This window comes from Phodopus roborovskii, unplaced genomic scaffold, assembly GCF_943737965.1.
Source record: "Phodopus roborovskii unplaced genomic scaffold, PHOROB, whole genome shotgun sequence".
Lineage (NCBI taxonomy): Eukaryota > Metazoa > Chordata > Mammalia > Rodentia > Cricetidae > Phodopus > Phodopus roborovskii.
In genome coordinates, this window is record NW_026126460.1 from 20,880,716 (window position 1) to 20,905,914 (window position 25,199).

At 43.3% G+C, this 25,199-nt stretch overlaps 1 protein-coding gene across 1 annotated transcript in view; it reads right to left on the reverse strand.

The window, feature by feature from the left end:
- The window catches only part of Nhej1 (non-homologous end joining factor 1), an 86,232-nt gene that overhangs the window by 60,533 nt on the left and 500 nt on the right, over positions 1-25,199 (reverse strand). Inside the window, exons 2-4 of the mRNA XM_051190182.1 lie at positions 24,673-24,900; positions 14,397-14,535; positions 13,523-13,581 (exon numbers count right to left, since the gene is read on the reverse strand). Of these exons, the coding sequence (XP_051046139.1) occupies positions 13,523-13,581; positions 14,397-14,535; positions 24,673-24,900 (426 nt within the window). The remainder of the gene's footprint in view (positions 1-13,522; positions 13,582-14,396; positions 14,536-24,672; positions 24,901-25,199) is intronic.

Sequence of the window (25,199 nt, forward strand, 5' to 3'; positions counted from 1 at the left end):
TCCCTCCCTCTCTCAGTACTATTTTCAGAACTCTAATTTTATATGGTATGTCCTTTTTTTTTTTTTTTTTTTTTTTTTTTTTTTTTGGTAAATATTTGCCATAACTAAGCCAGGCACATCCAGTTTAAAAGACTCTGTCCCACAAAACATCAGACCTTTAACGATATGCATCTCATTAGGTTGCCTCATGAAAGGGAGTATAGAAAAAAAAGCAATTTACAGACTTTCTCACTTTTTATATCTAGAGAGACCTATATTTATATGTGACAAGCTGAACACTGGCACTGGGAGCCCCGATAGGAGTAGTACAATGGCCATTTGATTCAGGCTTCCAGTCTCAGGAATAGTTTCAGGAGAGTCCAACTCATGGTCTGTGTGTTGCTGCTGGTCCTCACAGGCAGTTCTGAATAGTCAGTATAGCCGGAACATTCCCTGGTCATTAGGGGTCTCTAGGATTAGGAAGACAAAACTCTAGATCCTAAACTGTCCAAAATATAAGAAAACAACAAAAGGCAGAAGGCCACAGATGTCTGGTCCTTCTCTGGCCAATAAAGTTAAAGAAAGGCAGCTGTGAGTTAAGAGAGGGATTCTTTCCAAGTTAGAACTTCTACCCCGCCCACTCCCTATCCAGGACTTCTCTAGACAGGCAAAGCCCCAGAAATGAGGGAGAATTTCTCACTGTACATGTGAGGTTCAATGGAAACTGTAAAACTAAACCTGTATCCTTTCCTAAAGAAGGGCACAGCATCCAATAAACAATCTCCAAACATCTGTGACACTTTTAAACGCAAGATGCAATCAGAGGACCCTCCGTCTTCAGGGTTTTTAGTCAAAAAGCAGTGAAACCACAGGGAGCAAGGGGGATGGTTCAGTCGTTTAAGTGTCTACTGTGTAAGTACAAGAACCAGAGTTTGATCCCTCCCACCCAAGTAAAAAGCCAAGGGCAGAAGCATACGCTTGCAATCCCAACACAGGGGCAGGTGTCGTGATGAATTTGTAAGCAAGGGGGAGAATGAGTGACAAAAACACCCCAGTTGACCTCTGGCCCCTCTACAAAAATGTGCCCACATGCAAACACACGCACAGACACATACTGACACAGCAGCGGTAAAGAGGCCCATTATGAGAGAACTTCTGGCCAAGAGAATAGAATCTCTAGAATGGTAGAGTTGGGCAAGTCAATTGCCTGGCCAAGGAACCACCCCTCAGAAAGATGAAACCACCCCTAGGAAAGTGGGTTCCCCTTAAGCCATGCTAATAAGATAGGTAGAGCAATTAGCCTTTTAAAGAGATAATGCATTTTCCTTCCCAGAATTCTCACCCCTAGAATGCCTCTTACATAACAGCAGACAAGCAGCTTACATCTGCCCACTTTTCTAAGTTACCAGAAGAGTGCTACATCCTTTTATTCCTTCTGTCTCTTTTCTAAGCAAGCTTTCTCTAACACTTCGAGCTCCCCTAGCATGTTGGATTTTCTTATCCTTTCTCTAAAGCTTCCTTTGCTGCCATGTGGCTGCCAGCTATCCTGCAGCTCGCCTCCACGCACGCTTAACTCTAACAACACAACCTTCCTCTTTCTCTCCTCCACTACCCTCCTCCAGGCATTTTGGAGATTTGGGTTTCCTACCTCGAAGTTTTTCTTTTAAACTCCAATAAAATTGTTCTCAAGCTTCTATTTGAGCTCCTCCTCCTTCTTTTTCTTCTTCTTGTTTTGTTTTGTTTTGTTTTTCAAGACAGAGTTTCTCTGTATAGTTTTGGAGCCTATCCTGGCACTCGCTCTGTAGACCAGGCTGGTCTCGAACTCACAGAGATCTGCCTGTCTCTGCCTCCCAAGCGCTGGGATTAAAGGTGTGCCCCACTACCGCCCAGCCTTGAGCCTATTCTAAATTATTTTATTAATGAGATCAAGAATACTAAGAAGGGACCCTGATTTCCCTGGTATCATCTGGAAACTATTAAGGGATGCTCCAAATTTCTGATGACCATACAAATAAGAAGGGAGGTGAGCCTAAGCATGCGGTTCTTGTTACTTGGTGCCTGGGGTACAGTTCAGGAGTACAAGGACGTCTTAGGCAACAGGCTCCAACTGAAGATAAAAAAAAAGAAGGAAGTGATAGAGGAGAGTATGAAAAGAGCCGAAGGGAGGTGGAGAAAGCGCTGGGGTAAGAAAGAAATACATGGATCGAAGGCCTTACCTGGGAGCTGAAATGGCTCAGTGGGTAAGAGTACTTTCTGTGTAAGCAGAAGGACCTGAGTTTGAATTTCCATCACCGTGTAAAGGCCAGGCACACTCCTCACCCCATGCACAGGGCAGGCAGGCACAAGCTAGTCCCAGGGCCTCACTGCCCCTCCAGCCCAGCCAAAATAGAAAGGTCTAACATCTCTAACCTGGTTGTCATTACTTCATTTAGGAATGAAGACACTTAAAGCTAATTTATTAGTTACTACATGAAGTTATGCTCTTCCAGTAACTTTAACATCTTCAGAGGTTGTTTCTCCTAGAAACTGAATATACGCTGAAACTACTACCTGCTAAAACCAGAAAAGGCAAAAAGTAGCAAACCACTTTAGGGAGAGTTCACATAAATTGTGTGAGATAGAAATGTATGTTACTCTGTGTCAGTCCTTCCCAAGATACATAATTTTTTCGTTTATCATTTCTCTGGCCCCCAGACATACGAAGTAAATTTTTCTTCAATTGTATGAGTATTAAATTAAACAACCTCACCCTGCTCTCCCTCCAGCCTCTCAATGGAATATTGTCATTTCCACCAACTGCCCCTTCTTTATTCAGTTAGTTCTGTTACTGAAGACAGGGACTCACAATATAGCCAAGGCTAGTCTCAAGCTCATAGCAATCCTCCTGCCACAGCCCCTCCCCAGGTACCAGAATTATAGACATGAGCTACCACACCTGGATAACTAACTGTTCCTTTGTCCTTTTTAATTTTTAAAATTACAATTATTTATTTACATGTACACGTATGTGGGGAGGTGTGTGCCACAGCACATGCGTGGAGGTCAGAGAACAACTTGTGGGAGAAGGCTCTCTCCTTCCTCCATGAGGGAGGAATCAAACTCAGGTTGTCAGACTTGGCAACAATGTCTTTCCCTGCTGAGTCATGGGACCAGCCCACAAGCCTCTCTATATCAGCATCTCAAAGTGCTGCCTCGTGCTTACCTTTACCTATAATGGATTGCAAGGGGCTCTTGAAGTAAAGATTCTAAGAGGCCAATGTACAACATCTAAATGGCTCAAACTTTTAAGTATAAAATTAACTGGACCAGCAGAAGCAGGTGGATCTCTGTGAGTTCCAGGCCAGCCTGGTCTATGGAGGAAGTTCCAGGACAGCCAATGCTACACAGAGAAATCCTATCTTGAAAAACAAAACAAACAAAAAATTAACTGGATCAAATGAATCCTTGAAGGATTCCCTTAAACCATCAGCTGACAGACAATGCTGACTGTCCTCCTGACAAGATCTAGAATGTCCTAGGAGACAAACCTCTGGGTGTGTGAACAAGTCAGAGTTTTCAGATTGAGGTAGGAAAACCCACTCTAAAGTTGAGCAGTACCACACCATGGGCTGGGGTCCTGGGATGAATAAAAAGGAGGAAATCATCTGGGTGGTGGTGACACACACCTTTGATCCTAGCACTCCGGAGGCAGAGGTAGGTGGATTTCTGTGAGCTGGAGGTCAGCCTGGTCTACAGAGTGAGTTCTAGGATAGCCAGGGCTACACAGAGAAACCTGGTTTGGGGGGGGGGGCGTCAGTTAACTACTGGGACCCAGCTGTCTGCACTGGGCTTCCTGAATGCAGGTACAGTGTGAGCATCTGCCTTGGCTGCCATGGGTCCCCAACATGATGGACTATACATTCAAAACATGAACCAAAGCAAGGTCTCCCTTTCTTAAGTGCTTTTCTCAGGAAACACATGGGAAACAAGCACAGAAATCTTTATAACACTAGCACCAGTGACACAGGAAAAAGCCAATATGTTGTAGGAGTTGAGAAGAGGAAAAGGGTATCATTCAGACTCTAAATTCTGTCCTTTCCACTGCTTCTACTACACACACACACACACACACACACACACACACACACACACACGCAATAATTTGGCCTTTTTTCTGTTTTTATGGGAATGAGACTCATAATCTTATACTTGTCCCTCTTTTCAGTGAGGGATGAATTGGATGGCATCAGAAAAGAGTTTTAAATTCTTGAATGAAAAGATTGCATTTCTTGGGGGAAGAAGCTGGAAGTATGCATAAATCTAATCATCTATGTTTAAACTACCACCTGTCCCTGCAGGTCCCATCTATATACCCCAAAGGCAGCCCCACAAATGCATTTCTCCACACTTCCTATCCCCTTCACCAGAACACATTCCTCCTTTCTACCTTGCTCCTTTGCCTTCCAATGCATGAGCCTCCCTGTATTATTGTGGCTAAGCCACTTTTTTGGCTCTCTTTTTTGTTGTGAAACTTCTCTGACAAGAGGTCCATACTAACTATTGCCATCGCCTTACTGATTGATCCTTCTTGGACTGCCTGCAGTTTGCAGAGACATGTCTCCTAATGACCTGCCTGTGCTGATTATTCTCTGATCTCCCTCCCGCCTGTGGCACGGTGGCTCGTCCCCTCTGGTGATGACAAAAGCACAGGATCTGATCAAGACAAATAAGGGTGGATCCGCTCCATGACTTTATTAAGCACATCACTCCCTCCCAACTCTCTGCTACTGTACCTTTAACATGAAGACAATAATAACTGTGCCTGGGTCTGCTGTAAGGATTCTGTGGTGTTTTAACTGAGAATGGCTCGCATGGGCTCATCCATCTGAATACTTGGTCCCCAGCTGACGGAACTGTTTGTGAGGTGTGGCCTTGTGTGTCACTGGAGGTCCTGAAAGCCCACTAATCCCAGTTAGTCCTCTCTGCCTTGTGATTGTGTCCCAAGATATACGCTTCCAGATACTGTTTCAGCGACGCGCCTGCCCTGCTGCCACACTCTCTGCCCCGGTAATCGTGGACCAACACTCTGAAACGGTAAGCACCCAATAAACTCTCTCCCCCATACATTGCCTTGGTCACGGTACCTCTTCCCAGCAAAAGGGAAGTAATTAAGGCAAATTCAAAGCTATGGCTTAGATGAAGAAGCAGTATGGGATCTAGTACACACATGCACGCACACACACACACACACACACACACACACACACACACACACACACCAATGTACTTTATATTCTGCTAGTTCCCCTTTCTTTGCTATCTTCCACTCTATCCTAACTCTCTTCATCCCTAAAGTTTCCTTCACAGGTTCCTACTTCACAGGTTCCATCCAATAATGAAAGTTCTCTGACTCTCCACTACCAGGCCTTTACCTTTTTTCTACATGCTTCCCTCAGTAAATGATGAATCCATCCTCATGGTTTCAAATGTTGCTCCTTTGTAGACAATTCCCAAACCTGTGTCTATATATCTTTTCAGTATCAATTTCAATTTCTATAGGCTCTTTTTCTTTTTTCATTTTGGTGAGCCTTGAGATAAGAGTTTCACTATGTAGCCTTGGCTACCTAGAACTCACTATGTAGAACAGGCTGGCTCAAATTCACAGATTCCTTTCCCTCTGCCTCCAGAGTTCTGGGATCAAAGATATGTATCACCATATCTACCTTATAGGTCCTTATTTCAACACAGGGACATATGAAGAGGCCTTATGGAAATCTATTAGTTTATAAGCTGATTAAAATATTGGGTGTGGTGGCACACACCTTTAATCACAGCACTCAGGAGGCAGAGGTAGGTAGATCTATGTGAGTTTGAGGCCAGCCTGGTCTACAAAGCGAGTTCCAGGACAGCCAGGGCTGCTATAAGGAGAAACCCTGTCTTGAAAAACAAAAATAAAAACAAACAAAAAGGAGTCTGAAAAAAAGTACCCTCCCTGGATGGACAATGCTGCTTCCAGAAGACATGGGTTACTAAATAAAAATCTCAATGTCAGGCGGGATACACCTTATAAATTATTGGTTAGGGAGACCCCAGAGGCCTACAGAACAACACAGGCCATTGCTATCATTCTTGGTTGCCCACCACAACTAGATTATAAAACCTGATTACTGAAGACACACATCTCTTTGGATGCAGGACATAAAGAAATCAACCCTGAACTGATCAGGAAACTTGTTCCCTAATGGCTAGTTCACATTGTGTTGGAATGCACTATTCAGGTTGCTGGGGAGAAAAGGTATCACTGTTTTTAACTAGACCCCGAATGCTATACCATACCAACCACCCCGGCAAGCTACATCTACTGGAGAAATAGTGTCATGATGGTTATGGAGGTAACCAGCCATTTGGTGAGAAACTCTGAGCTAGAACTGACCAGTAAAGTGCTTCTAAATCCCTGGGGTAGCAACAGAAATGCCAGAAAGAAGGCCATCAATAACAGCAGTGAGACTATGGGTTCCTTCTTTTAGGCAGAGCCAATGGCACTTTCTGAAGGACTGGATATAGGATGTAAGAGAACAAAAACCAAAGGTGACTCCAAGGTCTTTGGCTCAATTAAGTGAGAGGATGAAGCTTCCTCTCACTTAAACAGAAAGGTGTTGGGTTCTTGGAAAAGTAACTTGGGATATAAGACTATGACTTCAGTTTGGGACATATTGAATATAAAAATTTCTATTATTATATTTCCACACAGAAATATTAATTAGTTTAATACTTGCATTTGTTTTAGGACTTCTGCAGGTTTGTTTTGCTTTGAGACAGGGTCTTACTGAGTAGTCTAGGCTGGCTTTGAGCTCACTTTACAGCCTAAGCTGACTTCAAACTCCCTGTCACCCTCTTGAGTGCTGGGACTACAGTATGTACCACTATGTCAGGCTCCCACTTGGAAATATTGAACAGTCTGAAGGTGTAGAGGAAGGTCCAGTCAGAGAATACTTAAAGCCATGGGACTAGTCAAGATGAATGAGAGTGAGGGGGAGAGATAAGAAAGCCAAGAATAGGAGCTGGAGAGATGGCTCTGCGGTTAAGAGCATTGGCTGCTCTTCCAGAGGTCATGGGTTCAAGTCCCAGCACCCACAAGGCAGTCACACTGTGTGTAACTCCAGTCCCAGGGGATCTAACACCTTCACACAGACATGCATGCAGGCAAAACACCAATGCACATAAAATAGGTAAATACAAAATAATTTAAAAAAAAGAAAAAAAATTAAGGACTGAGTCTTACGTACTCCAATAGTTCAGCAAACGAATGGCAGAAGTGTGAGAAGAAATAAACAACGAGGTAATGAAAAAGAGAGGAGAGGGCTATAATATAGAAACCCAAGGAAGAATTTGAGCAAGGACCCTGCCACATCTCTGTAAGTCCAACCTTTGAAAATCTAACGGAGGAAGATAATGAGTTTGAGCCAATTTGGACTCATAGTGAGACTGTCTCAAAAAAAAAAAAAAAAAAAAAAAGGAAGAAAAAGAAAAAGGGAAGTGAGGAAAAAGACAGGAAAAATCTACATGGAGAAGGGATGGCCAACTCAATTTTCATTCTCTCTCTTCTTGCTATCTGGATCCTCCCGAATGACAAATGTTCTGGCAGAGGGTTATAGGAATAACACCATGGTCTATTATGCCTGAAAGAAGAGCAGGCTGAGGGAAGGAAAAATCGTCACAGAAGACCCACAAAGGGATAATACCCACATAGAATGGGAACATTGAACAGGACAAGAGACGAAAACATCAGTCAAATGGAATGGGATGTGTACAAGTGGGAAGCTGTCAACACTTTAGGTGTACAAGTGCAGGACACAAAAAGGTTGGAATTACAGTGACAGAGGCTCAGAATGAAGAAACAAGCAAGACCAATCATGAATGGTCTGTGTAGCAACAAGGGGTTTGAACTTTATCCTACAGGCCACTATAAACCACTTAAGGATGGTAAGCAAGAAAGCAGGACAAGCAGGTTTATTTTTCAAAGAGACTGTTCTGATAAATGCAAATTCAACTGGGAAGTAGAAAGGGGATGATAGTTGGTGAGTTGTAGTTGGAAATAATGACCAGGAGGAATGTAGGTGAATCCTTAGTTTCTAGCTTAGAAAACTGATTGAATTGATGGTTCAATTTGCCAAGGTAAGGAATACAAGAGAAATGTGTTTGGAGAAGTAGATAATTCATGTGGAACATGCATGGGATGTGATGATACTTATGAGATATTCATGTGGAAATATCAAGGATACAGAAAAAAGTGTGGGTTAAAGCACTTGGTGCTATAAAACTGGCTCTCAGAGGCTTGTAGTGATGTTGAGACAACCGGAGGGAAGGAGAATGGAGAATAAAAACATCTTGGATATAACCCTGGGTAACACTAACATTCCTGAGGCAAAGGAGAGCCATGCAAAGAAAATGAGAACCCCCTGTGGATGTACACAACAGGATAGCAATTTTAATTTTCAGGTTGCAAGTCTCCCCAACTCTTCCCAGTGCCTTTGACATAAACTCAAGCTTAGGACGAGCAGCAGTGGTTATCTTCTAGAATAGGCTGGAACCAGGCTAAGCTATAGCTACATTTAGGATACCAAGTCATGTCATTGTTAACTATTGCCATCAAACTAACATACTACACTGGAGAGTAAGAGTTCCAAGACATTCAGAATACAGCAATGGGAGTCACTGGTGTGCTGGGTATCATTGTGTAAAGTCTAAGGAGAGAACTGCAAAATCTCAATCTCTCTTAAGGGTCCCCACCCAGAGAAAGCCAACTTCGTGCAGCTTCCCAGGTTTTGGTGTCAAGGGCTGATTCCTAGCCAGAGGTTGCCAGCTGCAGAGGGAGGGGCTCTATTTTGGGCTGCCTGCTGTCCCTGAGCCTGGCCAAGTCTGGTTTGAGCAGCATGCAGCCCCAGTGACTCACACACCCATGCAAACCGCCTGTGGCTCCGTGGCATGGCCTCAGAAAGCCAACCACAGGCCAGCTCCCTCCTCACCCCATTACACTGGGATAAATAAATAAAGATTCCGCCAGCAGCCACACAGCCTGATAGCAACCAGATGGAGAAAGAAAGGCATGGACAGGGCCAGGGAAGGAACTCCCTCCAGCAGAACAGCCTGCAAGGGGCTACACCAACCCATTCACTCTAACCCTGTCTTTAACATAGTCATACTGCCATGCACAACAATTCCTTGTCTTTTCTTCTACTTCTAAAGATGCCTCTCAGCCTCTAGTCTTGGGCAAAGGTGTATTTGAGGGATCTTAGCCTTTGTAAGAATCACCCAACAGATACCATGCCCAGCCCTGGACCATCAACATTAGTGGGAAGAGTTCCAGTATGTCAAAGCTAGAGAAGATGTTTAACCATTGGACAGGGGTTAGTTCCCCATCTTTTTGCTTTAATTCTTGCCTTCAGAAACTCTGATTTAGCCAGATACACACCTTTAACCCCAGCACTCAGGAGGCAGAAGCAGGCAGATGTGTGAGTCCCAGGCCAGCCTGGTCTATGTAGCAAACTTCCTCTTTACTTGTGTTACTAGCGATTGGTGCCCATCGGTTCTCTGAAAAAGTTTGTTTTTCGTTGTCGTATTTCATTGTTTGTTTGTTTGTTTTGTTTTTTAAGAAAAGGTCTCTATGTAGCCCTGTCTGGCCTAGAATGAACCATGTAGACCTCTTTTGAACTCACAGAGATCTGACTGCTTCTGTGTCCTGAGTGCTGGGGTTAAAGGAGTTTCTTAAGGGAAGGATTAACAAGAAGATCAAATATGGGGGTAACCCCACCCAATGGTTAAATGCCTTCTCTAGCTTCGATATCCCAGAGCTCTCCCTGCCCAGCTGCCCTTGCGCTCTGTGAGCCTATGGCCTTTTGCCTAGCAGTATTTTCAATGGGAATAGATGTGGCCCCAGGCCCTGACCACACCACCCTCTGACACTAGCCTGGCCTCCTTGCCTGTTCATCCCAAACTGTCTCCTAGCTTGTTTATTTTCTATTCGATGTTGCTTATTTTGATGGCACATCCTTTCAGTCCAGTCTCAGGTGACCTACTGACCCTTTTATGTCCTGTTTATAGGACCCCAGGCAAGCACAGCAATTGAAAAGATGTTGTAGCTCCACAGGCCCAGTATCAAACCTTTCAGTTCTAGCAACTATAAGAGACATTCTGAAGAAGGCATAGGCACTCAGGTCATATCGCGGTAAATAAGGATAAGGATAAACAAATAGGCCGAATAGATGTTTATTCAGGGAGAAGTAACTTACAACCTAGACAGATGAACACCAGGAAATTCAACCCGATCCTCTCCTGTCCGAGTCACGCCAGAAAGAGAGCGCCTTACTTGGCCCCCTCCGACCTCCTTCCACAGGTCACTTCCGCCCATCGCTCCACCCCCCAATGGGTGTGGTCAGTGCTACAGAAGGACTATCTCACTACAAGGTCACAAGAATTCTCATCGCCCAAGGGTTCATGATTCCCTTCACTGGTATGTACAACCAGTTAGATTGGTGAGATACAGTAGGGATGGAGATGACCTTAAGCATACAGACTTCAGCCACTTAATGCTGGGGCTTAGTTTCCTTATTTTCAGATTAGATATCTGAGACTGGTGAGACGGTTCAGAGAGCAAAAGAGCTTGCCACCAAACCTGATGACCTTGATCCTTGTGGTAGGAAGAGAGAAATGACTCCCACAAATTCTCTGACCTACACACACACAGACACACACACACACACACACACACACACAGATACACACTCACACACACACAGACACATACACACTCACACAGAGACACACAGACAGAGACACACATGCACACACACACACACAGAGGCACATTTTGTTTTACGTGGTCTTGCTATATAAGTTGCTTGGTACTCACTTTGTAGCCCAGGATGGCATAAAATTCATGGCAATCCTCTTGCCTTATGACTAGGGTTTTACAGGCTTGAGCCACACACCTGACTCGGATGCTATGTTCTGGAACCAGCTACTTCAGTAATTCTAGTTCTCTGGGATCTGAGTGAGCCACAGTCAAGCCTTCAGATTTAAAAATATAAATGGAAAAGGTCTGAAAGACGAGTGGCTGGAGCCTTCTGGTTTTTTTGTTTTGTTTTTTGTTTGTTTGTTTGTTTTTTCAAGACAGCGCTTCTCTGTATAGTCCTGGCTGTCCCGGAACTCACTCTGTAGCCCAGGCTTGCCTTTAACTCATTATCCTACCTTAGCTTCCCAAGAACTGGGACTGCAGGCTTGTGGTACCTCACCAGAGAAACTTTCATTTTTACACGCATACAAACACACACACACACACACACCAACACCCTTCTTGGGATGGCACCTGATTCTACATGCTTCCTCATACAGGGCTCTCTCTTCCCTAGCATCATGAAAAAGATGAGCCTTCAATTTTACAAATGAGATAATAGTGGTTCTGAGGGAAGTGATTTGTTCCAGGCTGTAAAAATAAACTTTGAGCATAACAGACTTCCTCAAATACAACTCTAATAAGAAACACTGTATCCTTGGGACATATTGCCACAGTTTTCACAAGATCCCCTTGGCACAAGTGTATTAAAATATTTATTCAAAAAACTTATTAAGGCCCTACTACTTCTATCCAGTACCATCCATGTCAACGATACAGGAATGTATCTGTCCAGTCCTTGATCTCAGAAATGTTCACAGCTCAGTGCTTGAACATATAAACAGTAAGAGGTACAGATATAAGTCATAGCACTTTAGTAGCAGGGAAGAATTACTCTTAAAAAGAAGGTCTAGAAAGCTGAAGTCGATGCTTAAAAAGTTGAATAGAGCCAGGCTGAGGTGGCACACACCTTTAATACCAGCACAGGGGAGGCAAAGGCAGGTGGATCTTTGTGAGTTGGAGGCCAACCTGGTCTACAGAGAGAGTTCCAGGACAGCCAGGAAACCCTGTTTCAAATAACCAGAAGAAAAAAAGAAAGGGTGGAAGAAAGGAAGGGAGGGAGGGAGGGAGGAATTATCATCTACAGAGTGGATAAGGGAGAAGGCATTGGGCATTCCTCACAAAGGGAGAATGTATGCAAAGACCCAGGCGAGCAAAAATAGCATTGGGAAAATTAAAAGTCATTCCATATAGCTGGAGTCATTCCACATAGAGTAAATGTGTAGAAGTGAAGCTGGAGACGTATGAGGCAAGAGAATTAGCTTGCACAGCTGAGAGAGAGAAGTAGCATGTCATTCCTGGACTGTATTAACCTCCTTTCATGTTCAAATTAATAGAGAGAAGGCACCACTGAGAGAAAAGTGGCCTACAGAATCTCTTACATGTTCCAGTTTAATAATATTCCCCCCCACACAAACACACAAAAACTAACACCCAGGACCAGCAAGACGGTTCACTGGGCGAAATCACTTGCCACACAATCCCAGGAAACCATGTTGTCAGGGGAGAACCAACTTCTGAAAGTGGTGGCGTGTGTGTCCCCACTCATGCACACCACTCACACACACATAATAATAAGTAAAGCATTTTTGACATGTTTTAGGCTTCCAGTATAAGTGTTCCGGGACAAAGATGGAGCACCCACCTCATACTTTTTTTTTTCTCAGTGTTAAGAATCTGGGTGTGAGAGCTCAGCCACATTTCAGAGGAAGAACTGAAGGTTCTCAATCAAGAACACTCACTTTATGCCTCTCCCTGAGGGGAAAAATGCTAATCTCTCCATTTAGAGAAGGCATATGACATAGATTTTGTTCACAAAAAGATTACAACTAGTCTAGAAGACAAAACAGAAATACAAACAATCCATATGTAGTATTCTAGAAACATTGTCTACTTTCATCATAAAGTAGCAATGCGGGTAACTAATATGTATGAATTTAAAATGGAGCAACAATACTAAGGTACTGCCCACATAACCAACAAGTTCCAGAAGAGTCGGGAAGGGAAAGACCAATATTGACTGGTATTATCAAAGGTCACTATTATTAATACTCCCACTGTTTGGCACTCAGTGGATATTTCTTTTGGCCAAACTCAATCCTTAGAAGGGAAACCTAGGCAGAAGCTTCTGACAGGCCACAATTATCTACTCCCCATTCATTCCTGTGCCAGTCCCCTTGTATAAACACTGTGATTTTCCACAGCCTACTGTGCCCACAAGACAGTCCCCAAATGGTAGCCCTGGGTTTTTTACACCTTCCTCTATTGCTGGATGCTAAAGGGACTAGACAACGAAGGAACAAATGAATGACTACCCTTCTACTACACAAGCCAGATCTCAACAAGCAGAAGTTAACACTGGCCAATCAACCTTCCCAACTCTAAATGGCACCCTATATGCTACCTTAACAGGGATGATGAGTAGGAGAAGCCCACTTTTGCCTTTGCACTCTTTCCCCCACATTCTCTACACACCCCATCAAACTTTCCACAGGCAATGTTTTCAGACAAAGGGCTTTCCAACCACACAAGCCACCTAATGCCCAAAATGCAGGTTGCCACCCAGGCACTCTACCCAAATTTGTAGAAGAAGGGAAATAGGAAATCCCCTACCTCTACCATAAACTGTTCCAAGAAAGAATTTTCTTCAAATGGCTCTGTCTTCAATCGACCTGTAATTAAGAAGAGATAGAGAAAAAGAAACGTGAGCCTAAGGATGGGCTTCAAGCCTATCAGATAATAGGGAAGAGCCTAGAACTTCTAAGAAAAGAAATCAGAGACCTGACACCCACAGAGCCCCAGGCCAGAAAGAGAAGGGTTGAGGGTATAGGACAAACAGAAGGAGAAGAAAATTGGGGGCAATTAGCAACAATAGTTCAGCAGTAGTTTACTCTAGAAGATTTTCCTGCCACAATGACAAAGGTCGTGTAGAACTTTTATTCTGAAACAAGAGCTATAGAGGTTCCTCAGCTCTAGATCCCACATTCTGCTAACACAATTTGGAATAGCTGTTAGTCCTTTCCAAAGTCTTTCCACCTCATTGTCTAAGACATATCTGGACATGGCTATTGCTTCAGCCAGTGACCTGAGGCAGACAGAAGGGACAACCAGTATCAAGTCCCCAGCTGCTAGAGTACCTAGCACCTATCCTTGAAGAGAAAATTTTGTTTGTTGTTTTGGGTTTTCATTTTGCTTTGAGACAAGGTCTGATGTACCCCAGGCTAGCTCTGAACTTACTGCATAGCCAAGGATAACTTCCTGTCCCTATCTCTTGAGTGCTGGGATCATATATGTATACCAACACTCACATGTATGCACTTCTAAGGACCAAACCCAGGAGCTGGAGTATGCCAAGCAAGCATCCCACCAACTGATCCATACCCAGCTCAAGAAGTATTTTTAATGCAAACCATACTCCCCTTTTTTCTAAGACCCTTAAACTACCAGAGCCTCCTCCCCACCCATTCCATCAAGAACGCCCTCTTACTTCGGCTCAGCACAGCCCCACTCTCCTGGTAGCCCTGGATCTCTAGGTCCTTCATCCGAAGCAATGCTGCTAGCTCCCTTCCATGACATTGCAATGCCAGGCTCATGCCCATCAGAGGACGAATTAAATGCTGAGAGACCTTTGACAAAAAGAAGTATCAATTAGCCAACAGATGCTTGCAAAGTATTCTCAAATGCTATACTAGCTACTAGAAGAAAAATATTCAGGAATAAACGTTTTCATAGGAACTTACAATTTCATAGATGAGCAATTCATTTACATGAACATAAATAAAAATACAATACATGTTAAAGAGGCTCGGGGATTTTCTTTGTAGCCCAGATATGGAATGGGAAGAATAAAGCAAGAATAGGGATGGACAGAAAATCTGCAGTTCTGAAGAGATAGCTCAGTGGTTAAGGACACTGGCTGCTCTTCCAGAAGGCATGGGATCTGTTCCCAGCACTCTCATGACAGTTCGTAACTGCCTATAACTCCAGATCAGGGGATCATGAACTCTGTGTTTGCTTCCACGGGCCCTACATGCATGGCGCACAGACATACACACAGGCAAAACACAAAGATAAAAGAAAAATCTTAAAAATAAATTAATAAAAATAAAAGGATGATACAGTTGAGAAGAGGGACATGATAACTCAAGATAAGAGCAGAAGATTCAAGGAAACCCCAACAAAGGGGTGTGGCTGAAAGAGCGCACCAACAGGAGGGAAAAAACACAGCAGAAAGATCTAGATATGTGCTATGTACTAAGAGCCATTTCAGGATTGAGAAGAGGTCAGTTTCAATCTATTCCCACAAATACCGCAGCATTTAAAGTTATTATTAAAAATAAATAAATAAATAGGCCAGTTACCAAGAGACTAGAGTGGGAAGGAACAAACCAGCCCACTTCACACACAGCACAACTACACTGAGCACTCATGCAATAATGTATGGTCACACAAAATCACTTAAGTCACCTATGAAAGGTGGCCATTAGTCTGTGGCTAGAGGATGTCATCAGTTTCTTTCGCTTTCACCAAGGGCATGAACTAAAGGACATTAAGCAAAAGAGATGCCCTAGATCGGGGGTCAGCAAACGTTTCTCGGCAAGAGCCAGATAGTCAATATTTTCAGCTTTGTGGCCCACAGAGTCTCTGCCGCAACTACTCAACTTTGCTGTTGCGGCATGCGAAAGCAGCCACAGACAATATGTAAACAAATGAGGTGGCTGTGCTCCAATATAACTCTACAAAAGCAGGCAGCAAGCCAGATCTGGCCTGCCGGCCATAGTATGCGCATCCTTAGCTAGATCTAAAGTAGGAAGCATTTTAGACAAGATACCCCAACATGGGCTTGAAATAAGGAGAAAGTACACAGGCTTGTGAGGCACCAGGCAGACTCACCTGGGTCAGGATCCCAGGCGCCCATGTTTTCATTTCCCATTAAGTCTCTAGAGAAAACTAAAAGTGTGGCTTGTGTTGCAGCTCGGGTTATAAGGAAAAGACTTTCCTATGTTTCCCTAAAGATTTGGTCAGAAGAAAAAAAGGACTGGATTGGAGGTATTGGAGGGCAGATAAGAGCAGTAGCTTTCTGTACCAGGGTCCAAGAAATGTAGGCGTCCTGACACTGGGTGTAAGGCCAAAGTCCAGTCCAGCTGTAGATAATTTTTACTTTTTTGTCACTGGCACATCCCAGCCTGGTACTGTCTCCCATCCTAGGTCCTCAGAAAGGACTTAGACCTCCAAGAAGTACTGCTCCAACTTCTGGCTTTAAGACATATCCTGGGCCTGTGAGACAGCTCGGCAAGCTGCCAAACTTGCTGACCTGAACTCAATTCCCCAGACCCACGTGGTAGGAGGAGAGCTCATTCCTTGCGAATTGTCCTCTGACTTCCCCACGTACATTGTAGCGCTCATGCACACACATAATAATTAACTCAAAACAGTGATTTAAAAAAATAAGTATTAAAAAAAAAAGATTGTCTAAACTCAACTCTATGCCCTAGGAATTATTTTGATAAGTTTGGTTCAGGTCAAGGTAGATTAGAAAAACAGGCAAATAATTGTATGAAAGCCAATGGAGGTTTGGTGGATTGAACTGAAAATAATTATCATTGCTAACCAAGCAGCCACAGTGGCCCTTTGGTGGCACCCCTCAAATAACAGAAACTCCTAATGTTAATAACCAGCCTTGCACCATGGTGGGCTGGGGAGCACCACCTTTGAGGTGCTAAATATAACAACATGAAACATGGCAAGGAATAGTTTTTAACCAATGCCATGTCTATTGAAATAAGATATCATGGTCTCAGGCAACTGGGATGATCTATTAGACTGCAACATCAATATGGAAAAAAAGTGTTTTTTTAATCAGGAAATATTTCAACTTCCCAAATAATTTCACACCACTCTGAATTCCTGTGCTATAATTAATTTCAAAGTTAGATGAACATTAAAATGATTTCTCTTGGGCCTGAGAGGGTTTCTCTATTTTTAAACTTAGATGAATGCTAGTTAGAAGTCCCCAAAATATGCATTTATTGCCATAAAAAAGGCTGGTATAAACATACAAAATAAAACAAAAGACATTCAACCATGTAGAAAGATCAGTATACCTCCAAGGGCACAACAAGGAAAAACTTAGCAGTGCTTTAGGTAAAGGACACCCTCTTTCATTCATGAAAGCAAAATATGAAGGCATGTGCTTACAAGCCAAGTCAGTCCATACCCACTGGGAACTAGGTTCTGAGGCCTCTGCCTTTGAAGAGCCTGTGATAGGCTAGAAGTGTGGTGGGTACAATAGAAGTTACCACTCATCCCCAGAGGGAGAAATACTTGTAATCCCACCCCCTAAAGTCTTCTATTTCCTGCAGAGTGTTTGTGAGTCCTAGGCAAGGGAGCATTGGAGCCAATGAGCTGTATCAGTCAGTACAGTGAAACCATTGGCAGACTGGAGAAATTATTATAAGCCCATAGCGATGCTGTAACTGACATTTGACAGATGGAGAAATTGAGTAAAAAAAAAAAAAACCTATCTTAATCCAAGGTAATACATGTAATCTAAATGTAGTAAGGTAGATTGTGACTTCGTCTTCTGGTTCCAAAGCTTATGTTCTTCCTATCACTAAGAAACTCTGGGTGCGACCCCTAGGAATCATTAAAAAAAAATGGTGACAAATCTGAAAGTGAAAATAGAATATCAAGAATTCTGTCAGATGCACACCTGTAATCCCAGTGCACAGGAGGCTGAGGCAAGCACACAGGGGCTGGAGAGGTGTCTGGGGGTTAAGAGCACTGGCTGCTGCTCTTGCAGAGGACCTGGGTTCAGTCCCCATTACCCACATAGTGGCTCACAACTGTCAGTAACTCCAGTTCCAAGAAATCAGATGCCATCCCTGGCCTCTGGACACCAGACATGCACATGATGCACACACTACATGCAAGCAAAATACACATAAAATAAACCCAATAAAAACTTAAACAGAAAAAGAAAAACAGATACTTGAAAGAACAGACAATAGGAAAAGGGAAGCATAAAGAGAAATTTGTCACAAGTAGAGAAAGATGCAGAATCATGAAGCAGAGACCCAAAGCCTTGCCTATTCCACAATTATTACAGAGAATTAATAACACATGTGATGTCTCGCACCTGTAATCTCAGCATCTGGGAAACAGAGGCAGAAGTATTTCAAACTTGAGCTGGGCTAAAAGCAACATTCCATCAAGGATGGCCAAGAATATGCCTCAGCTCATAACATTTGTCTTGAATGCATAAAGCCCTAGGTTCAATCCCCAGCACCACAGAGAGCCCGGCAGCACACCTGGAATCCTAGCTCTGAGGAGGTGGGGGCAGGAGGAAAGAAACTGAAGGGTCCTTGGTTACATTGTGATTTTGAGGATAGCCTGGACTACATGTGATTCTCTCAAAGAGGAGGGAGGAAGGGAGGGAGGGAGGGAGGGAGGGAGGGAGGAAAAGAGAATAAACAGAAAGCTGGTGTCAGTAATCAGTAATTGCTTTAGAAGGAAAATAAGAGAGTAGACAGAACGCCTGTTTGTTTAACTGTATACCTTTAAATGCTGCATGAAATGTTTGTCTTTGGCATGAATTGCCCATTCAAAAAAAAAAAGTAAATGAAAACTATCACAAGAATGAATAACAGACAAAACTTCCAACCGCATGACCTCACAGACACACACACCCGCCTAAAGTAGTAGCCGCCTACATCCCTGAGAGTGTCTACCAGCTCCAGCTTCTTCCCTGCAAAACTCCCTGCAGCCAGGGGTTTCCCTGGGATAGCAGTCTTCTTTGTTTCATGATAAAGACTTTATCTGAACTTAAAATATACTTGTTAACCAATCTGTTCTAAGCCAACATCTCCCTGGGGCCAAACAAAACTCTCCTTTAAACACTAAAGCATCTTTCCCATGACAGTTCCTCAGCTAGAAGACTGCACTAAAACAATTACCTTTGCCTTTCATTTTTCCTCAATTATTTTATCATTACTCAAGTGTTCTTTATTGCCTTTCCCCTCCAGGGCTGGAGCTCCTGGCCCATGCTAAATAAGTGCTTTAACACTGAGCTGGCTACAGCCCTGACTTATTCTGTACCTTTGAAAGAAGAAATTACTAGAGGAAACCTCCAGGAAAGCTGCCTCCTCACTCACACTAGTCTGAATTTGTAGGACTATATAATACACGAAGAGACTAGCTACTGATAGGGACTCTCAAAGGTGGTTCAAATGGATAGGTGCCAGAATAAGCATCATTGAGGAAACAGTGCCCCCTGGTGCCACCTAGAAAAAAAACCAGGGACTGAAATTCTGTACATAAAGATGGAAGAGTTCACAAGAAATTCAATTAAAGTCATCAAATATGAGGGCTAATTACATAACAGGACTTATGGATGGGCCTTAGCAGTTTTTTTTACAAAGTCAGCCATAATGGTGCACAGCTGTAGCCATGGCTACTTGGGAGACTGTGGCGGTCTTGCCCCAGGAGTTAGAGTCCAGGCTTGGCAATGTTAAAGAACACCCTTGTAGCAGTGGGAGAATGCATGGCGTACAATGTGAGGCCCTAGGCTCGATCCCCAGTACCACAAACAAACCAGTGGTGAATGAGTGGCTCTGGCACTCAAGGATGGCTTTGCTAAGTTCCAGAAAAACAAACCAACAAACAAACACCAGCAAAGTCTTTCAAGAAGTCCTTTGCTGGCTGGAGAGATGGCTCAGAGGTTAATGGCACTTGCTGTTCTTCCAGAGGACACAAGTTTAATTCCCAACAAACACTGTAACTCCAGGTCCAAGAGATCTTCTGGCCTCTCAAGTACATGAATCCAATCACAGAAATACACATAAATAAAAATTAAAATCTTTAAAAGTAAAGAAGTTCTTTGTTCCATTTTTCCACCCCCCCCCCCCGTTGTTTTGTTTTTGTTTTGTTTTTCAAGACAGGGGTACTCCATATAGCTCTAGCTGTCCTGGAATTCACACTGTAGACCAGGCTGTCCTTAAACACAGAGATCCACCTGCCTCTGCCTCCCAAGAGCTGGGATTAAAGGTGTGTACCACCCCCCCCCCAGCTCCATCTACATTCATTTATTGCTGCCAAACTATCACAAGTACACCTTCAAGTAGACTATACCTTGAATTGGGAGCTAGAGAACGATGCCTTTGCAGATTGGTCTGCTGGATAATCTGCACCCTATGCCTCTCACAGAACACTATGATCACTGAGTGCTACTGAATACAACAAGCACCATTTATTGATTCTTAAAACATATATATATATATATATATATATATATATATATATATAACCATCATTTGTTTAACCATTAATATCTTGGGTTATCTCTGGCTTGGGCACAAACAAAGACACCAGGGCTAGAGAGATATATCAGCAGTTAAGAACACTTGATGCCCTTTCAGAGGACCTGGGTTCACTCAATTCCCAGCACCCACATGGCAGCTCACAACTATCTGCTACTCCATTTCCAGGAGGGTTGATCCCTTCTTCTGACCTCTACAGGTATCAGACACACTTGCAGTACACAGATGTATATGCAGGCCAAACACATACACATAAAATAAAATAAAAACAAAAAGCCACAGTGAACACTTGCGAAGAAATCTTTGCGCGGCTCTATGTGGAGAAGGGACGTTGAGAGAGTTGTTTCTTGTTTGTGATACTGGGCCTTACTGTGAGGATCTAGCCAGCTAGAACTCACTGTTTAGCCTAAGCAGTCCTCAAACTCAAGGTTCTTTTCTTGCCTCTGCCTCCAGAATACTGGGATTAAAGGCGTGTACCACTATGCCTGGGTAGACATGTATTTTCATCACTCTGAAGTAAATATCTAGGAATCAAATGGCTGGATTAAGTAGGATATATTCAACTTAAAAACAAAAGTTGGTGACTGGAGAGATAGCTCAGAACTTAAAACCACTGCCTCCTCTTCCAGAGGTCCTGAGTTCAATTCCCAGCATCCATATGGTAGCTCACAACCATCTATATAATGAGATCTGGTACCATCTTTTGGCATGCAGGCATATATGCAGGCAGAACAATGAATACTAAATAATAAATAAATAAATAAATAAATAAATAAATAAATAAATAAATCGTGGGGAAACCCACAGAAACAGCTGGCCCAAGCTAGTGGGAGCTCACTGAGTCAGGACTGACAGCTGGGAAACCTACATAGGACTGAACTAGACCCGGTGAATGCAGGCGATAGAGGGTGGCTTGGGCAGTTTGTTGGGCCACTGGCAGTGGGACCGGGACCTATCCCAAGTGCATGAATTGGCTTTTCAGAGTCCATTTCCTATGGAGAGATACCTTGTTCAGCCTAGACACAGAGGGGAGGGGCTGGTTCTGCCTCGATGTGGTGATGGGACAGACTTGTTGACTCCCCATGGGAGGCCTTACCCTCTCTGAGGAGCAAAAACAGGGGTGAGGTAAGGAGAAGGTGAGAGAGGGGGAGGAGTGGAGAGAAAGGGAATTGGGATTAGTATGTTTAAAAAAAGAAAGAAAGAAAGAAAAGCTTTACTACCAAAAGAAAAAAATATTTTTCTATAGTTAAAAATAAAGGTTACTTTTTACATAAAAAAGAAAGAAATCTTAAGATTTAAAAAGAAAAGAAAATCCTGGTATATGCATGACCTTGTTTCATTAAAAAAAAAAAAAAAAAAAAAAAAAAAAAAGGTAGAGACAGGAGAGATTGCTCAAGTCAGTAAAGTGCTAGTCATATAGTCATGAGGACCTGAGTTTGAAGCCCCAGCACCCACATACAAATAGTGAGCAGTTCGAGGCCAGTCTGGTCTACAGATCGAGTTCCGGGATAGCTGGGCTACATAGAGAGACCCGAAAAACCAAAAACAAACAAAAAGTGGTAAGCATCTGTTATCCCATACCTCAGAGGCAGACAGGATGGTTTCTGGGGATGACTGGCCAGCCAATCTAACCAAAGCAGTAAGTTCCAGGGCCAGGTAGAGAAGTGATTAAGGAAGACACCTGAAGCTGGGCAGTGGTGACACATGTCTTTAGTGAGTTCCGGCATAGCCAGAGCCACATAGAGAAACCCTGCGCGATGGTTCGAAAGAAAATGGCCCCCAAGGGAGTGGCGCTGTCAGGAGGGGCAGCTTTGCTGGCGTGGGTGTGGCCTTGTTGGAGGAAGTGTTTCACTGCGGAGGGAGGCTTTGAGGTCTCATATACGCCCACGATGCCTCCCAGTGTCCCAGATCACTTCTTGTTGCCTTATGATCAAGAGGTAACCAGAACCATGTCTGCCTACATGCCACCATGTCTTATGATAATGACAATGAACTGAACCTCTGAAAATGTAAGATACCCCAATCAAATGTTTTTTCCTTTACAAGAGTTACTGTGTCATGGTATCTCTTCACAGCATAGAAACCCAAACTAAGACACCTTGTCTTGGGGGGAAAAATGGTGGGAGGAGACATCTAAATTTGACATTTGACCTCTACATACAATCTAACCACTTGCACATGTACCTGGCACACACACACACACACACATGCATCATTCTCCAAACTGCCTATGGTAGTTTGAGGGTAATTTGCCCCTATAAACTCACAGGGAGGTGTGGCTTTGTTGAAGGAAGTATGTCACTGTGGGGTGGGCTTTGAGGTCTCATAGATGCTCAAGCCACTCCCAGTAGTTCAATTCACTTCCTGTTGCATTGGAATCAATATGTAGAATTCTCAGCTCCTTCTCCAGCACCATGTCTGCCTACATGCTGCCATGTCCCACCATGATGATAATGAACTAAACCTCTGAACTATGAGCCAGCCCAACTAAATGTTTTCCTTTGTAAGCATTGCTGTGGTCATAGTGTCTCTTCACAGCAATAGAAGCCCTAAGACATTATCTGTGTCATTGTATATTCCCATCAGTGGATATCTGGAAGAATTCTAGTTTAAGCCTTATAGACTATCTCAAATCCTCAAAGAGATGAAGATGGGATTCAAACCAGATATACTAAATCCAAAGTCAGGTTTTTTGTTGTTATTGTTGTTGTTGCTTTGTTTTTTTTCCATGTAACAGCCCGGGCTGTCCTGGAACTCTCTATGTTTACCAGGATCACCTCAAACTCACAGAGACCCACCTGCCTCTGCCTCCAGAGGCTTGGAAATAAAGGTTTTCACCATGCCCAGCAGTTGGTTGGTTTTGAGACAGAGTATTATGTAGCCCATGCTATACTCAGACTCACTATGTAGCTGAGGATGGCCTTGAACTCATGATCCTCCTGCCTCTATCTCCCTAGCGCTGATTACAAACATATACAATCATATCCAGCTTTGAAATTTTGTCTTTGTTTGGTTTTTGAGACAGGATCTCTCTAATATGTAGCTCTGGCTGTTCTGGAATTTGCTATATGGATAGGCAGGTCTCAAACTTGGATTAAAGGCATGTACCACCACACCCAGCTGAAAACTTGCTCTTACATTTATTATTAATTACTAATGGTCTTTTTTGTTTTTCAAGACAGGGCTTCTCTGTGTAACTGCCCTAGTTGTCCTGGAACTCACTCTATAGACCAGACTGGCCTCAAACTCACAGATTCACCTGCCTCTGCCTCCCAAGTACTACGATTAAAGGTGTGTGCCACCACTGCCCAATTATTATTAATAACAGTTCTTGGGGAACGAAAGCTACAAGCAAGAGGAAGGCATGACCTACCTAGTCTGTAAAAGAGGGCTTTGAAGTTGACTAGACTAACACAGAGTTCAAATTCTAGCTCAGTTATGAATAGGATGGATGGCTTTGAACAAGTTACTTTCAATCTTGGTTTTCTGTTCTGAAAAAAAATGAAAATAATATCTGTCTTGTAAGAAAATCATAAAGACAAAAAGGGGAGAAAATGCTTAGAAAGCACTCTACTCTGTTATCAAAGTGGTCTTGATAAATCACAACTTGAAAATATTAAAAAAAAACAAAACAAAACAAAAAAAAAAAAACTCTGCTGTAAGCCATGTATGGTGAATCCCAGCATTTGGAAGCTGAGGCAGGAGGACTGCTTCAAGTTCAAAGCAAACCTGGTTTATACAGTGATTTCAGGTCAGCTAAGGCTGCATAATAAAAAAAACTCAAAAAAAAAAAATCAAGAAAAGTGGACATGGTATCATGCATAAACAGGCAGATTTCTGTGCGTTCCAGGCCAGCCAGAGCTAAAGTAAGACCCTAGAAAGAAAGGAAGAAAGAGAGAGAGAGAGAGAAAGGAAGAAAGAAAACAAACCAAACGCAGCAAGCCCTGGGTTCAGCCCCTCAGTACTGCATAAACTGAGCATGTCGGTGTATCTGTAACACTCAGGTGAAAGAATGAGGTCATCCTAGAATAGCCTAGCATACATGAGACCCTGGCATTAAAATAATAATATTGAATGAAGTCGTGAAATACAATGTGAAGATCCAAACCCTGCTCCTTTTGCAAGACAAGGCTATACCAGCCAAAAATCCTCATAGCCTCTGGTCTAGTCAAGGAAATTTCTTTTTCTTAGAAAAGAGTTTCAGCCAGGCAGTTGTGGTGCCTGTCTTTAATCCCAGCACTAGGGAGATGGGGGGGGGGGGAGGCAGGCAGATCTCTGTGAGTTCAGGGCCAGCCTGGTCCACAGAGTAAATTCCAGGACAACCAAGGCTACACAGAGAAACCCTGTTTTGAACAAAAAAAAAAAAAAAAAAAAAAAAAAAAAGAATTTCAGGCAACATAAGGGCACCCAGATCTTTACCTGCACCCATGTCTACATTGCACTCACCAGTGAAGAGCTAGCTGGGGTACAGTGGAACTGCCAGTTGAAGGGAAGACCAGACAGCTCACTCTGCACCCGAAGAATCAGTGCCTCCGCTGTGCGATCACAGGAGAAGGTAGCGTGGCTAGGATCAGCAGCATCCTGGTGAGCAGAATCCTTAAACAATGGTAGAAGCAGCTCCTCCAGGTGGTGGAGAAAAGCTGAGGGGGGAGCAGTTAGGCGCTTGTTCAACTCCTAGAGAAACAGAGTGAGGCCATTAAAAGGAAACTCCTCAAAGGCAAGAGCAAAGGGGAATCCCGGAAGACAAGGGGCAGGAGAGGAAGGGAAGGCAAAGGGTACACAGCCTTGCAGCAAAATGGAGACAAGAAGAAGAGTTGCAAAGATCAACTAGCCTACTCCACAGTTCTGGGAAAAATCAATTTACTGAGGGCCTGTATACATCATATAATACAGATGACAGTATGCATTATTGTTCAAGCAAAATCAGTCTCTTTCTCTTTCTCCCCTCTCTCTGTCTCTCTCTCTAGAAATGT